This window comes from Mobula hypostoma, chromosome 5, assembly GCF_963921235.1.
Source record: "Mobula hypostoma chromosome 5, sMobHyp1.1, whole genome shotgun sequence".
NCBI lineage: Eukaryota > Metazoa > Chordata > Chondrichthyes > Myliobatiformes > Myliobatidae > Mobula > Mobula hypostoma.
This window is the reverse complement of record NC_086101.1, coordinates 106,009,466-106,021,845: the sequence shown is the minus strand read 5'-3', so window position 1 is coordinate 106,021,845 and position 12,380 is coordinate 106,009,466. Positions and strand designations below refer to the sequence as shown.

General features: G+C 42.9%; 1 protein-coding gene across 1 annotated transcript in view; it reads left to right on the top strand.

Annotated features, from left to right (window-relative positions):
* The window catches only part of dnah2 (dynein, axonemal, heavy chain 2), a 503,144-nt gene that overhangs the window by 305,938 nt on the left and 184,826 nt on the right, over positions 1 to 12,380 (top strand). Inside the window, exons 57-58 of the mRNA XM_063048700.1 lie at positions 404 to 564; positions 6,295 to 6,434. Coding sequence (XP_062904770.1) covers positions 404 to 564; positions 6,295 to 6,434 — 301 coding nt within the window. The remainder of the gene's footprint in view (positions 1 to 403; positions 565 to 6,294; positions 6,435 to 12,380) is intronic.

The following is a 12,380-nucleotide window of genomic DNA, read 5'->3' as shown; positions in this document are numbered from 1 at the left end:
AAGAAGCAGAAATGAAAACATTTGAAGATCCTGTGATAGCCACAAGAAGAGGCTCTGTCCTGGCTGGAGTGGTTCCCTAAAGACTAGTGCTGCCGTCCTGAGGCACCTCCTTTTGTCCTCAATGGTGGAGAGACCGGTGCCCATGATGGAGCTGGCTGAGTTAACAAGCTTCTGCAGCTTTTTCCGATCCTGTGCATTGGTGTCTCTTTACCAAACTGAAGCAACCAGCTCTCCGCATCTGGAGAAATTCGCTAGAGTCTTTGGTGTCACACCTGATGTACATCTGTAGAAATTTATATCTGGATGGAATCTGTAGAATGACATCCCATAGTCTTGAAGAAATGGGAAACAAATATGACTTTAAAAGCTTTCATGTTTATTGAACTCACCTGTACCTTCGCAGATCTCAAGAAAATTTACAAAGAAGCTGGAGTTCGAAATAATCCAACAATGTTTCTCTTCACGGATACCCAATTAGTTGAAGAGAGCTTCTTGGAAGATATTAATAATATCCTGAGCTCAGGAGAAGTTCCAAATTTGTTTAAAGCAGATGAACTTGAGGAGGTGAGTGAATGATAGACATGCAAACTGGTTTAAACCTCCCAGCTTCATGCAGAGTTCCTTTACATCACACTGAGATTAGCACCAGAGATCTGTAGAATTACAGCACCTTCCTTCCTCCTATAATTCAAGTTTCTTAGATTAAAGGCCAACACACCATTTGTCTTTGTTACAATGGAGGAGACACACGTTAGGAACTTACACACATCCATGAGAAAATGAGCAGAAAGTGTAACTGATGGATGGTCCATTGAATAAGGATACAGAGAGAAAGACACATTAGACTAACATAAATTGGTTAGTGACTAGATGTTTGGATTTTAGGATCCTGCACATCTTGGGAAAGGTGTGGAGTTTCATTGCTTCTGTAAGACCATAAGACAGGAGTAGAGTTAGACTATTCGGCCCATCAGGTTTGCTCCGCCACTCGATCATTGCTGATTTATTTTCCCTCTCAACCCTGTTCTCCTGCCTTCTCCTTGTAACCTTTGACATCTGTAGTAATATAAAACCTGTCAATCTCTGCTTTAAATATACCCGGTGACTTGGTTTACACAGCCGTCTGCGGCAATAAATTCCTCAGATTACTCCCCATCTCTGTTCTGAAGGGATGTCCTTCTGAGGAAGAATAAATAGAATATACTTAAAATGGTGGTAAAGTAACAGAAATATTAAGTTATAATAGACCTTTGACCAGAAGTTTGGAGAAGAGGAGACTTCAATCATATCCACTGCCTGAGGATAAAAGGCAGCAGTGGGTTGTGGCAATGAATCCAGACATCGGATGTTTGGAGAGGAGGGGACTTCAATCAGGTCCACTGCCCAAGGATAAAAGGCAGCAGCAGTTTGTGGCAGCATAATAGAGCTTTGACCAGTGACAAATCGGTGTCTGAGAATGATTAGTAAGAGCAAATTAAAGGAAGGCAGGGGCAAGCGCAGTGGCTGTCAACTGAGTGGACATAGTCATTGTGGTGATCTTGAGACTTCAGTGAAGAGAGACTTCACTCAGAGAGAGCAAAGGGAAGAAAAGCTCAAGGTTTTTTTCCTCCTTATATCTGCTCAGCTAAGACAGTAGAGTGAAATGCTCCTCTTGCAGGATGTGGGAAAGCAGGGAGACCTCCAGTGACCCTGCGAGAAGTTCATCCAATTGCAGCTTCTATCACTCAGGAGACTATAGGGGTGATAGGTAGGACATATAAAGAGATAGTTGCACACAAGGTGCAGGACACAGGAAACTAGGTGACACTCAGGAATGAGGAAGGGGTTAAGGAGCCAGTGCAGAGAACTCTGTGGCCATCCCCCTCAGCAACAGATATATCATTTTGGATACTGCCGTGGCAGATGACCTATCAGAGGAGAGTCACAGTGGTCAGATCTCTGGAAATGATTTTGCCTCTGTGACTCAGAAGGGAAGAGGGTAGAAGCATGCTGTGATGATAGAGGATTTGTAGGTTCTGTGGACAAGAACAAGACTCCCCGATGCTATGTTGCCTCCTAGGTGTCAGGTTCCAGGACATATCAGATCGAGTCCTCAGCATTTTAAGTGGGAGCGTGAACAGCCAGAAGTCGTGATCCATGTATGTACTAATGACATGGGTAGGATGAGTTTTGAGGTTCTATGTAGGGAGTTCAGGATGTTAGATGCTAAGTTAAAAGGCAGTACCTCCAGAGTTGTGATCTCAGGATTGCTACATGTGCCATGTGCTACAGAACTAGGAAGATTATACAGCTTAACACGTGGCCATGGAGTTGGTGTAGGAGGGAAAGCATAAGATTTTTGGATCATTGAAGGTGGGACCTGTACAGAAAGGGCTGTTAGAACCTGAGCTGGAGGGGTACTAATATCCTAGCAGGAAAATTTGTTAATGCTACACAGTGGGGTTTAAATGAGAGTTGGAGGGAGATGCCAGAAAGTACCAGAACAGTTAGTTGAGAGGTTGTCGAGGCAGATGTTGGTAAGACCTCAGACAAAGTTAGGAATCAAAGAGTTGCAACATAAAAGGCGGACAAAATTGAATAGGGTGAATACAGGACTGAAGATGTATCTAAATGCGCAGTGGACGAAATAAGGTAGATGAACTTTGCAGCACAGTTGCAGATTGTCAGGTATGATGTTGTAGGCATCACTGAATCATGGCTGTAAGATTATAGCTGGGAGCTTAATGTCCAAGAATACACATTGTATTGAAAGGACAGGCAGGAAGGCAGAGGGGGTGACATTGCTCTTTTGGTAAAAAATGAAATCGTATCATTAAAAAAAAGGTGACCTAGGCTTAGATGATATTGAATCATTGTGGATAGAGCTAAGGAACTGCAAGGGTAAAAAAAGACCCTGATGGGAGTTGTATACAGACTCCCCCCCACCCCACCAAACAGTATATGGCCTACGAGTCACAACGGGAGAGAGAAAATACATGCCAAAAGGGCAATGTTACAATAGTCACGGGGGACTTTAATATGCAGGTGGATTGGGAAAATCAGGTTGGTCCTGGATTATAGGAGGGGGAATTTCTAGAGTGCCTACGAGATGGCTTTTCAGAGCAGCTCGTGGGGATCAGCTATTCTGGATGGAGTGTTGTGCAATGAACCAGAATTGATTAGAGAGGTTAAGGTAAAAGAACCCTTAGGGGAAAGTGATCATAATATTTTTGAATTTACCATGAAATTTGAGGAGAAGCTAAAGTCAGATGTATCAGTATTACAGTGGAGTAAAGGGAATTTCAGAGGTATGAGAGAAATTGGCCAGAATTAATTGGAAGAGAACACTAGCAGGGATGATGGCAAGCAGCAACGGCTGGAATTTCTAGAAGTAATTTGGAAGGCACAGAATATATACATCCCAAAGAGGAATAAGTATTCTAAAGAAAAGATGACAAAACTGGCTAACAAGAGAAGTCAAAGCCAATATAAAAGCCAAAGAGAGGGCATATAATAGAGCAAAAATTAGTGGAAAGTTAGGGGATTGGGAAGCTTTTAAAAACCAACTGAAGGCAACTAAAAAAGTCATTAAGAAGGTAATGTTGCAAAACAAAAGTACACTAGCCAATAATATTAAAGAAGATACCAAAAGTTTCTTTAGATACATAAAGTGTAAAAGAGAGGTGAGAGTGAATATCAGACCACTGGAAAACGATCCTGGAAGGTAGTAATGAAGGACAATGAAATGGTGGACAAACTGAATAAGTATTTTGCATCAGTCTTCACTGTGAAAGACACTAGCAATATAGTGGAAGTTCCAGATGTCAGGAGGCATGAAGTGTGTGAAATTAGTATAACGAGAGAAAAGATTCTTGTGAAGCTGAAAGGTCTGAAGGTAGATAAGTAACCTTGAACCAGATGGTGTGCTCCCCGGAGTTCTGAAGGAGGTAGCTGAGGAGATCATAGAGCCGTTAGTAATGATTGTTCAAGAATCACTAGGTTCTTGAATGGACTGGAAAATTGCAAATGTCACTGCACTTTTCAGGAAGGGAGAGAGGCAGAAGAAAGGAAGACTCGCAGCCAGTCTGACTTCAGTGGTTTGGAAGATGTTGCAGTATTGAGGATGAGGTCTCAGGGTACTCGGAAGCACATGACAGAATAGGCCATAGGCAGCATGATTTCCTCAAGGGAATTCTTTGAAGAAATACAAAGCAGGATATATCAAGGAGAATCTGTTGACGTTGTGTACCTGGATATGCAGAAAGCATTTGACAAGGTGCCGCACATGAGGCTGCTTAACAAGCTACAGGCCCAAGGTGTTACAGAAACGATTCTACCAAGGATAAAGCAGTGGCTGATTGGCAGGAAGTAAAGGATGGGAATAAAGGGAACCTTTTCTGGTTAGCTGCGGTGACTAGTGGTGTTCCACAGGGGTCTGTGTTGGAACTGATTCTTTTTACATTGTATGTCTATGATTTGGATGATGGAATTGATGGCTTTATTGAAAGTTTGCAGATGATATGAAAATAGGTGGAGGGTCAGGTAGTTTTGAGGGAGTAGAGAGGCTGCAGAAGGACTTGAATCCTTGTGCAGGATTCTCTATGGTGAGGAAGACAAATACAAATTAGCATTCATTTCAAGAAACTAGAATATAAAAGCAAGGATGTAATGTTGAAACTTTATAAAGCAGTGGTGAGGCTTTACTTGGAGTATTGTGAACAGGTTCGGGCCCCTTTTCTTAGAAAGGATGTGCTGAATCTGGAGAGGGTTCAAAAGAGGTTCACAAAAATGATTCCAGGATTGAATGGCTTGTCACATGAAGAGCGGCTTTGGGCCTGTATTCACTAGAATACGGAAGAATGAGGGGTGACCTCATTGAAACCTATCGAATGGTGAAAGGCCTTGATAGACTGAATGTGGAGAGGATGATTCCTATGGCGGGAGAGTTCAAGACCTGAGGACACAGCCTCAGAATAGAGGGTCATGCTTTTGGAACGGAGACAAGGAGGAATTTCTTTAGCAGAGAGTGGTGAATCTCTGGGATTCTTTGCCACTGGCAGCTGTGGAGGCCAAGTCTTTTTGTAGATTTAAATCATAGGTTAATAGATTCTTGATTGGTCAGGGCATGAAGGGATATGGGGATATTGGGGCTGAGAGGAAAATTGCATCATCCATGATGAAATGGCAGAGTAGACTTGATGGACCAAATTGCCTAATTCTGCTCCTGTATCTTACGGTTTTATGGTCTTATTAGGTCGCTTAAGCTGACCTGCTACCTTAATACTGTGTTCCTGCTCTGTCCCCACCATCCTCGATGCCTTTCAAATGTCTCCAGGAATGTGGCATCTCCAGAACTCAGTGGTAAAGAGTTCCACAGGTTGACCACCCTCTGAGAGAATGTTTCTTAGCTCAATCTTGATCATCTGTTGCACATGCTGAAACTGTAAGCCATTGCACATACAGTCCTGGGAAAAATTTGACCCACATCTACTCTTTCGGAGTATTAATGGATTCACTGAGATTCTCTTGTGTTCTTCTAAAGTCCAGAAATTGCAGGCCTAGTTTACCTAAACCTTCCGTCCCAGGAGTCTCTCTGCTGAACCTGCAGTGCAACTCCTCAATGCAAATGCCTTCTTTAGGTAAGCAGATCAAAACTCCAAATGTAGTCTTATCATTCACCATCAACAACTCTACAGTAAGCCCCATTTCAACATTCAGGCTCTTGGGCATCATTATGACATGGGATCTCATTAGGATGTACTTCTTATGGTAGTTGATAAAAATTACTTATACTCTGCCATCATAGAGAGCATCCTCACATGAGCCATTGCTCTTTGGTTTTGTGCAGTACTCTTCCACAAAATTACAAATCTATAGTGAACTGTCAGGTCCGTAGGAAAGGTCATTGGCTGCAGTCTCCCATCCTTGCAGGACTTGTACATGTCCAGGAAGAGAAGCAGGCAGGAAAAGTCATTGCAAACACCACCCACCCTGAAAACTGCCTTTTTCAAAATACTATATACTTTGGACAATACTTTTCCAAAATACTATAGGACTATTAAAACAAACAAAAAAAAGCTTCATGCCATCCTAAAAGTTACATCCCCCAGGCAGTTAATCTGATCAACTATACTGGTTAGCCCCCACCCCCCATCCTCATATTGCACTGCACTGTAAACAATTTAAACCACTTTATATAATGCTGTTTACATTGTAAATACACTCTGGTATTTATGTATTGGTGCACACTTTATTCCATGTCTGTATTTTAACCTCTAACTTGATGTGGTTATTAATACTTCTCTCCACCTCTAGATCAAAAATGCTCTTCTAAATGAAGCAAAAAATGAGTCTGTTCCTGAAACAACTGAAGGAATCTTTAATTTCTTCATGGAAAGAGTGCAAAGCAATCTGCATGTGGTGTTGTGCATGAGTCCTGTTGGAGACCCGTTCAGGTGAGGCCTAGTGGTGGGGTCTATACTTTTCTCAGGGCCAGTCTGTAGAGAATCCTGTGTGATGATATCATGTTACAACACTGAGGACTTTCGTTCTGCATCAACAATGGACTTCTAATTCAAATCCTGGGACTGTTTTTTTCATGATCTGTTTCTAATAAGCTCACAGTGTGAAGTTATTCCTGTCTGTCTTACTCCCATTCGCTTTCCGAATCAGATATCACAGTTCATCCAGCCTTCCCCTCACTGAGTCCATGCCAGTCACCTAGCAACTCTCCTAATAATATTCTATACAAGGGCATTTCAAATGCCTCAGTAGATATTTCTGAAATGTTTCCATCACCCTCCATGAGTTCCAGGGGTTAATCACTCCTGGGTGAAGTCTTTTTTAAACTCCTTCAGATCTATCCATACCTTCCTTAAACCCATGCACTCTGATTGTTAATTCCTCCTGGGTGAACACACTCAAGTCTTTTTCCAGAGTTGGGGGAAGCAAGAACTGGAGGGTATTAGTTTAAGGTGTGAGGGGAAAGATTTAGTGGGCACTTGAGGGGCAAATTTTTCACCCAGAGAGTAGTATCTATGTGGAATGAGCTGCCATAGGAAATGCTTTCTGCAGGTACAATAACAAACAGATTTTATCAATGAAGGTATCCCATCTGGATACACCATAGTTTGGTACAGCAACTACTCTGCCTGTGACTACAAGAAACCTCAGAGAGTTATGGACACAGCTCAGTACATCACGGAAACCAACCTCCCCTCCATCGACTCTGTCTACACTTCTTGCTACCTCAGTGAAGCAGCCAGCATAATGGAAGTCCCCACCCACACCTCACCCTTCCATTGGGCAGAAGATACTAAAGCCTGAAAGCACAACCACCAGGTTCAAGGACAGCTTCTACCCTGCTGTCACCTTGAACAGACTTCTTGGACAATAAGATCTACCTGATTATGACCTTTCACCTTCCTGTCCACTTGCACTGTACTCTCTGTGTCACTGTTACACTTCGTCCTGTTCTACCTCAGTGCACTGCAGAATGATTTGATCTGTAGGAGCAGTACACAAGACAAGTTCTTCACTGTATCTTGGTGCATGTGACAATAGAACAATTCCAGTTCTCTATATCTGTCATAAGTTTCTGTTGCTCACCCTGTGTTATGTGTTGACAATCAGGGATCCTTGGACTTGTTGACCCTGCTCTTCACCATTACAGTAACACACTAGCCTTCATTTCTCACTTTACTGATAACCTGCCTGTGCTGAGTTCACACATCCCCTCTGTAACGGCAGTAGAATACCATGTTATCTGTGTAACTCTCAGCCTTACCGGTAAAGCACAGTGCCTCACGCTCTTGCTCAGGCCCTGAGCCCTGGTCCTCAAGCTGGTCAAGGGACATCCTTAGTTTTGGGCTGCCCATATGCATGTCTGTGTGAGCTGGATGCATGAGGGCCGGTCAATCAGCATGCTTGGAGTTTGAGCTGCAGGATTCTGCCATCATCTAGTCCTGGGATTGATACCAAAGATTGAGACCCAAAGGTCAATCAGCAGTCTGATAGTTGCAGCTGATGGCCGAAGCCTAGAGGCCCAGAGCCTGAACTGTGTGTGAGTGTGAGTGGGAGGAAGGGTGCGAGCGAGGAAATGGGCATATTTTGTTGTGTTCTGCTTTGTTGTATTCTGTGTTGTTGTGCCGAGCGTTATAACCGTCTGCTTTGTTGGCACGAAAAATGTGTGATTGTTACTGAAGCATATGACACATTTTATTGTATGCTTTGATGTACATGTGGTAGATAAATCTGCAGCTGAATCTGGACTGGTAGCACTTGCTACAGACAGAGTCACCCAGATTGCAAGAAGCATCTTAAGATGCTATTGACTGCAGTTGTATAACACAGGGCTAAACTGTCTTGGGTGTAGCTCGTGAAGTCCTTTGCCAGCACCCTTTACAACTGATTACCTCCCCTAGGTTCCTTCTGCTCCAAACCAGTCAGCTGCAGTAATATTCTGTGAGTGGTGTTTTGGGTGTGGTTAAGGTCCATCCAATGTTCTCCATTCTCTAGCTGTAGTTCCCAACGGTCAGGAAATGATAACCACTGTGTCAGCAAGTCACAGACAATATTTAGTGCTGAGTGAAGGAGTTGTTAGAGATTAGCTTTATTTGTCACATGTACACAAAGCATGCAAAATGTGTCACTTGAATCAAATCAGCAGGGATTGTGTTGGGCCAAGTGTTGCCACACTTCTGATGCCATCATAGCATGCTCACAATTTACTAACCCTAACCGGGAATGTGGGAGGACACTCACGTGGTCACGAGGAGAACATACAAACACCTATCAGACAGCGGCAGGAATCGAAACCTAATCTTACAGCTAAAGCTGCAATAGCATTACTCAAACTGCTACCTTACTACCCTAAATAGATAACATATAGATCTTATCTAGTGTACATAGAGTTAACAAGGCCTTTGACAGGGTCCCTCGTGGCAAGCTGGTCTGGGAAGTAAGACTGCGTGGGATCCAAGTGGGTGATGGTGGACTACCATAATAGTGGGAACAACTGCCTTACTGTACTATGTGATGTCTGTCATAGATCTCTCTCAAGACTTTGATAGATCTTTCCCTATTCCAACCCTTGCAAATCAATGAATGAATATGACCTGCTGGTCAAAGTTGTGTCCCGAGATTCTCATTTACAGAGTCTATAAAAAGTATTCACCCCCCTTGCAGGTTTTCGTGTTTTATTGTTTTACAACACTGAATCACAGCGGATTTAATTTGGCTTTTTTGACACTGATCAACAGAAAAAACTCGTGTCAAAGTGAAAACATATCGCTACAAACTAGACTAAAGTTATTAAACACAAAATAATTCATTGCATAATTATTCACCCCCTTCAAGTCAGTATTTAGTAGATGCACCTTTGGCAGTAATTACAGCCTTGCAGTGTAGAGTATCTTCCTGCTCTCTCTCCCTCTCCCAGTGTAGAGTGCCCTCCAGCTTCAAATTATCCACTACTGTCCCTGTACCGAAAAAGACCAAGGTAACATGCCTGAACGACTGACGTCCTGTCACACTCACCTCAAAAAAAAAGCAAATACTTTGAGAGGCTGATCACCTACTGACACAACCGATCGACAGATGATGCAATAGCCACTGCTCTACATACCGTCCTTGCACATCTGGAGAAGGATGCTTATGTGAGAATGCTGTTCTTGGACTACAGTTCAGCATTCAACACCATAATTAAATCCAGGCTCGACAGGAAGCTCAGAGACCTCAGCCTTGACCCTGCCTTGTGCAGCTGGATCCTGGACTTCCTGTCAGATCGCCGGTAGGTGATAAGAGTGGGCTCCCTCACTTCTACCCCTCTTACTCTCAATACAGGAGCCCCTCTGACTCTCAACACAGGAGCCCCTCAGGGCCGTATACTAAATCCCCTCCTTTACTCCCTGCATACCCATGACTGTGTTGCCGCCCACAGCTCTAATCTGCTAATTAAATTTGATGATGACACTACATTGATTGGCCTTATCTTAAACAATAACGAGGTGGCCCTACAGGGAAGAAGTTATCTCTCTGACACACTGGTGTCAAGAAAACAACCTCTCCCTCAATGTCACATAAACAAAGGAGCTGGTTGTGGATCAGAGGAGAAATGGAGATGGGCTAACTCTTATTGATATCAATGGATCTGGGAGTTGAGAGGATAAACAACTTTAATCTCCTCGGTATCCACATCGCCAAGGACCTCACATGGTCTGTACACACTAACTGTGTGGTGAAAAAGGCACAACAGCGTCTCTTTCACCTCAGACAGTTGAGGAAGTTTGCTATTGGCCCCCAAGTACTACGAACTTTCTACACCCTGACTGGCTGGGTCACTGCCTGGTATGGGAACTGTACCTCCGTTAATTGCAGGATTCCGCAGAGAGTGGTGCGGACAGCCCAGCGCATCTGCAGTTGTGAACTTTATACTTTATTGTCACCAAACAATTGATACTAGAACGTACAATCATCACAGCGATATTTGATTCTGTGCTTCCCACTCCCTGGATTACAAATCGATAGTAAATATTAAAAATTTAAATTATAAATCATAAATAGAAAATAGAAAAATGGAAAGTAAGGTAGTATAAAAAAAACTGAGAGGCAGGTCCAGAAATTTGGAGGGTACGGCCCAGATCCGGGTCAGGATCGTTCAGCAGTCTTATCACAGTTGGAAAGAAGCTGTTCCCAAATCTGGCTGTATGAGTCTTCAGGTTCCTGAGCCTTCTCCCGGAGGGAAGAGGGACTTCCCTTGATTCAGGACATTTACAAAGACAGGTGTGAAAAAGATCACTGGGGACCCAAGTCACCTCAACCACAATCTATTCCAGTTGCTACCATCCGGGAAATTGTACTGCAGTATAAAAGCCAGGACCAACAGACTCCGGGACAGCTTCTTCCACCAGGCCATCAGACTGATTAATTCACTCTGATCTGAGTGTTTTTCTATGTTGCATTGACTGTTCTATTTATTATAAATTATTATAAATTACTATGATTGCATATCGCACATTTAGATGGAGACATAACGTAAAGATTTTTACTCCTCATGTATGTGAAGGATGTAAGAAATAAAGTCAATTCAATTCAATTCAATTCACTGCAATTTTACCCCATTCCTCTTTACAAACTATTCAAGCTTTGTCAGATTGGAGGGGATTGTGAGTGAACAGCCCTTTTCAAGTCCAGCCACACATTCTCAGTTGCATTGAGGTCTGGACTCTGACTTGGCCACTCCAGGACATTAACTTTGTTGTTTTTAAACCATTCCTGTGTAGCTTTGACTTTATGCTTGAGGTCATTGTCTTGCTGGAAAACAAGTTTTCTCCCAAGTCACAGTTCTCTTGAAGACTACATCAGGTTTTGCTCTAGGATTTCCTTGCATTTTGCTGCATTCATTTTACCCTCTATCTTCACAAGCCTTCCAGGGCCTGCTGCAGGGAAGCATTCCCACAGCACGATGCAGCCACCACCATGTTTCACAGTAGGGATGGTGTGTTTTTGATGATGTGTGGTGTTTGGCTTGTGCCAAACATAGCACTTAGTCTGATGGCCTAAAAGCTCTATTGTGATCTCATTAGACCATAGAACCACCTTCCAGCTGACTTCGGAGTCTCCCACTTGCCTTCTAGCAAACTCTAGCTGAGATGTCATGCAAATTTTTTTTAACAATGGCTTTCTCTTTGCCACTCTACCATAAAGCTGTGACTGCTGAAGCACCCAGGCAACAGTTGGTGTATGCGCAGTCTCTTCCATCTCAGCCACTGAAGCTTGTGACTCCTCCAGTTGTCATAGGTCTCTTGGTGGCCTCCCTCACTAGTCCCCTTCATGCACAGTCACTCAGTTTTTGAGGATGTTCTGCTCCAGGCAGATTTACAGCTGTGCCATATTCTTTCCATTTCTTGATGATTGATTTAACCGTACTCAGAAATGTTCTTGTATCCATCTCCTGACTTGTACTTTTCAAAAACCTTTTTGCAGAGTTACTTGGAGTGTTCTTTTGTCATTATGGTGTAGTTTTTGCCAGGATACTGACTCACCGGCAGTTGGACCTTCCAGATATAGGTGTATTTGTACTACAATCAGGCCTCCAAAATCAGATTTCCATTTAACTAATAATGTGACTTCTAAAACCGATGGGCTGCACCAGTGATAATTTGGTGTGTCATATTAACAGGGGTGAATACTTATGCGATCAATTATTTTGTTTTATATTTGCAATTAATTTAGATCACTTTGTAAAGATCTGTTTTCACTTTGACACAGAAGTTTTTTTTCTGTAGACCAGTGTCAAAAAAACCAAATTAAATCCATTATGATTCCATGTTGTAAAACAGTAAAACATGAAAACTTCCAAGGGGGTGTGGTACTTTTTATAGGCTCTGTAAGAAGAGGAA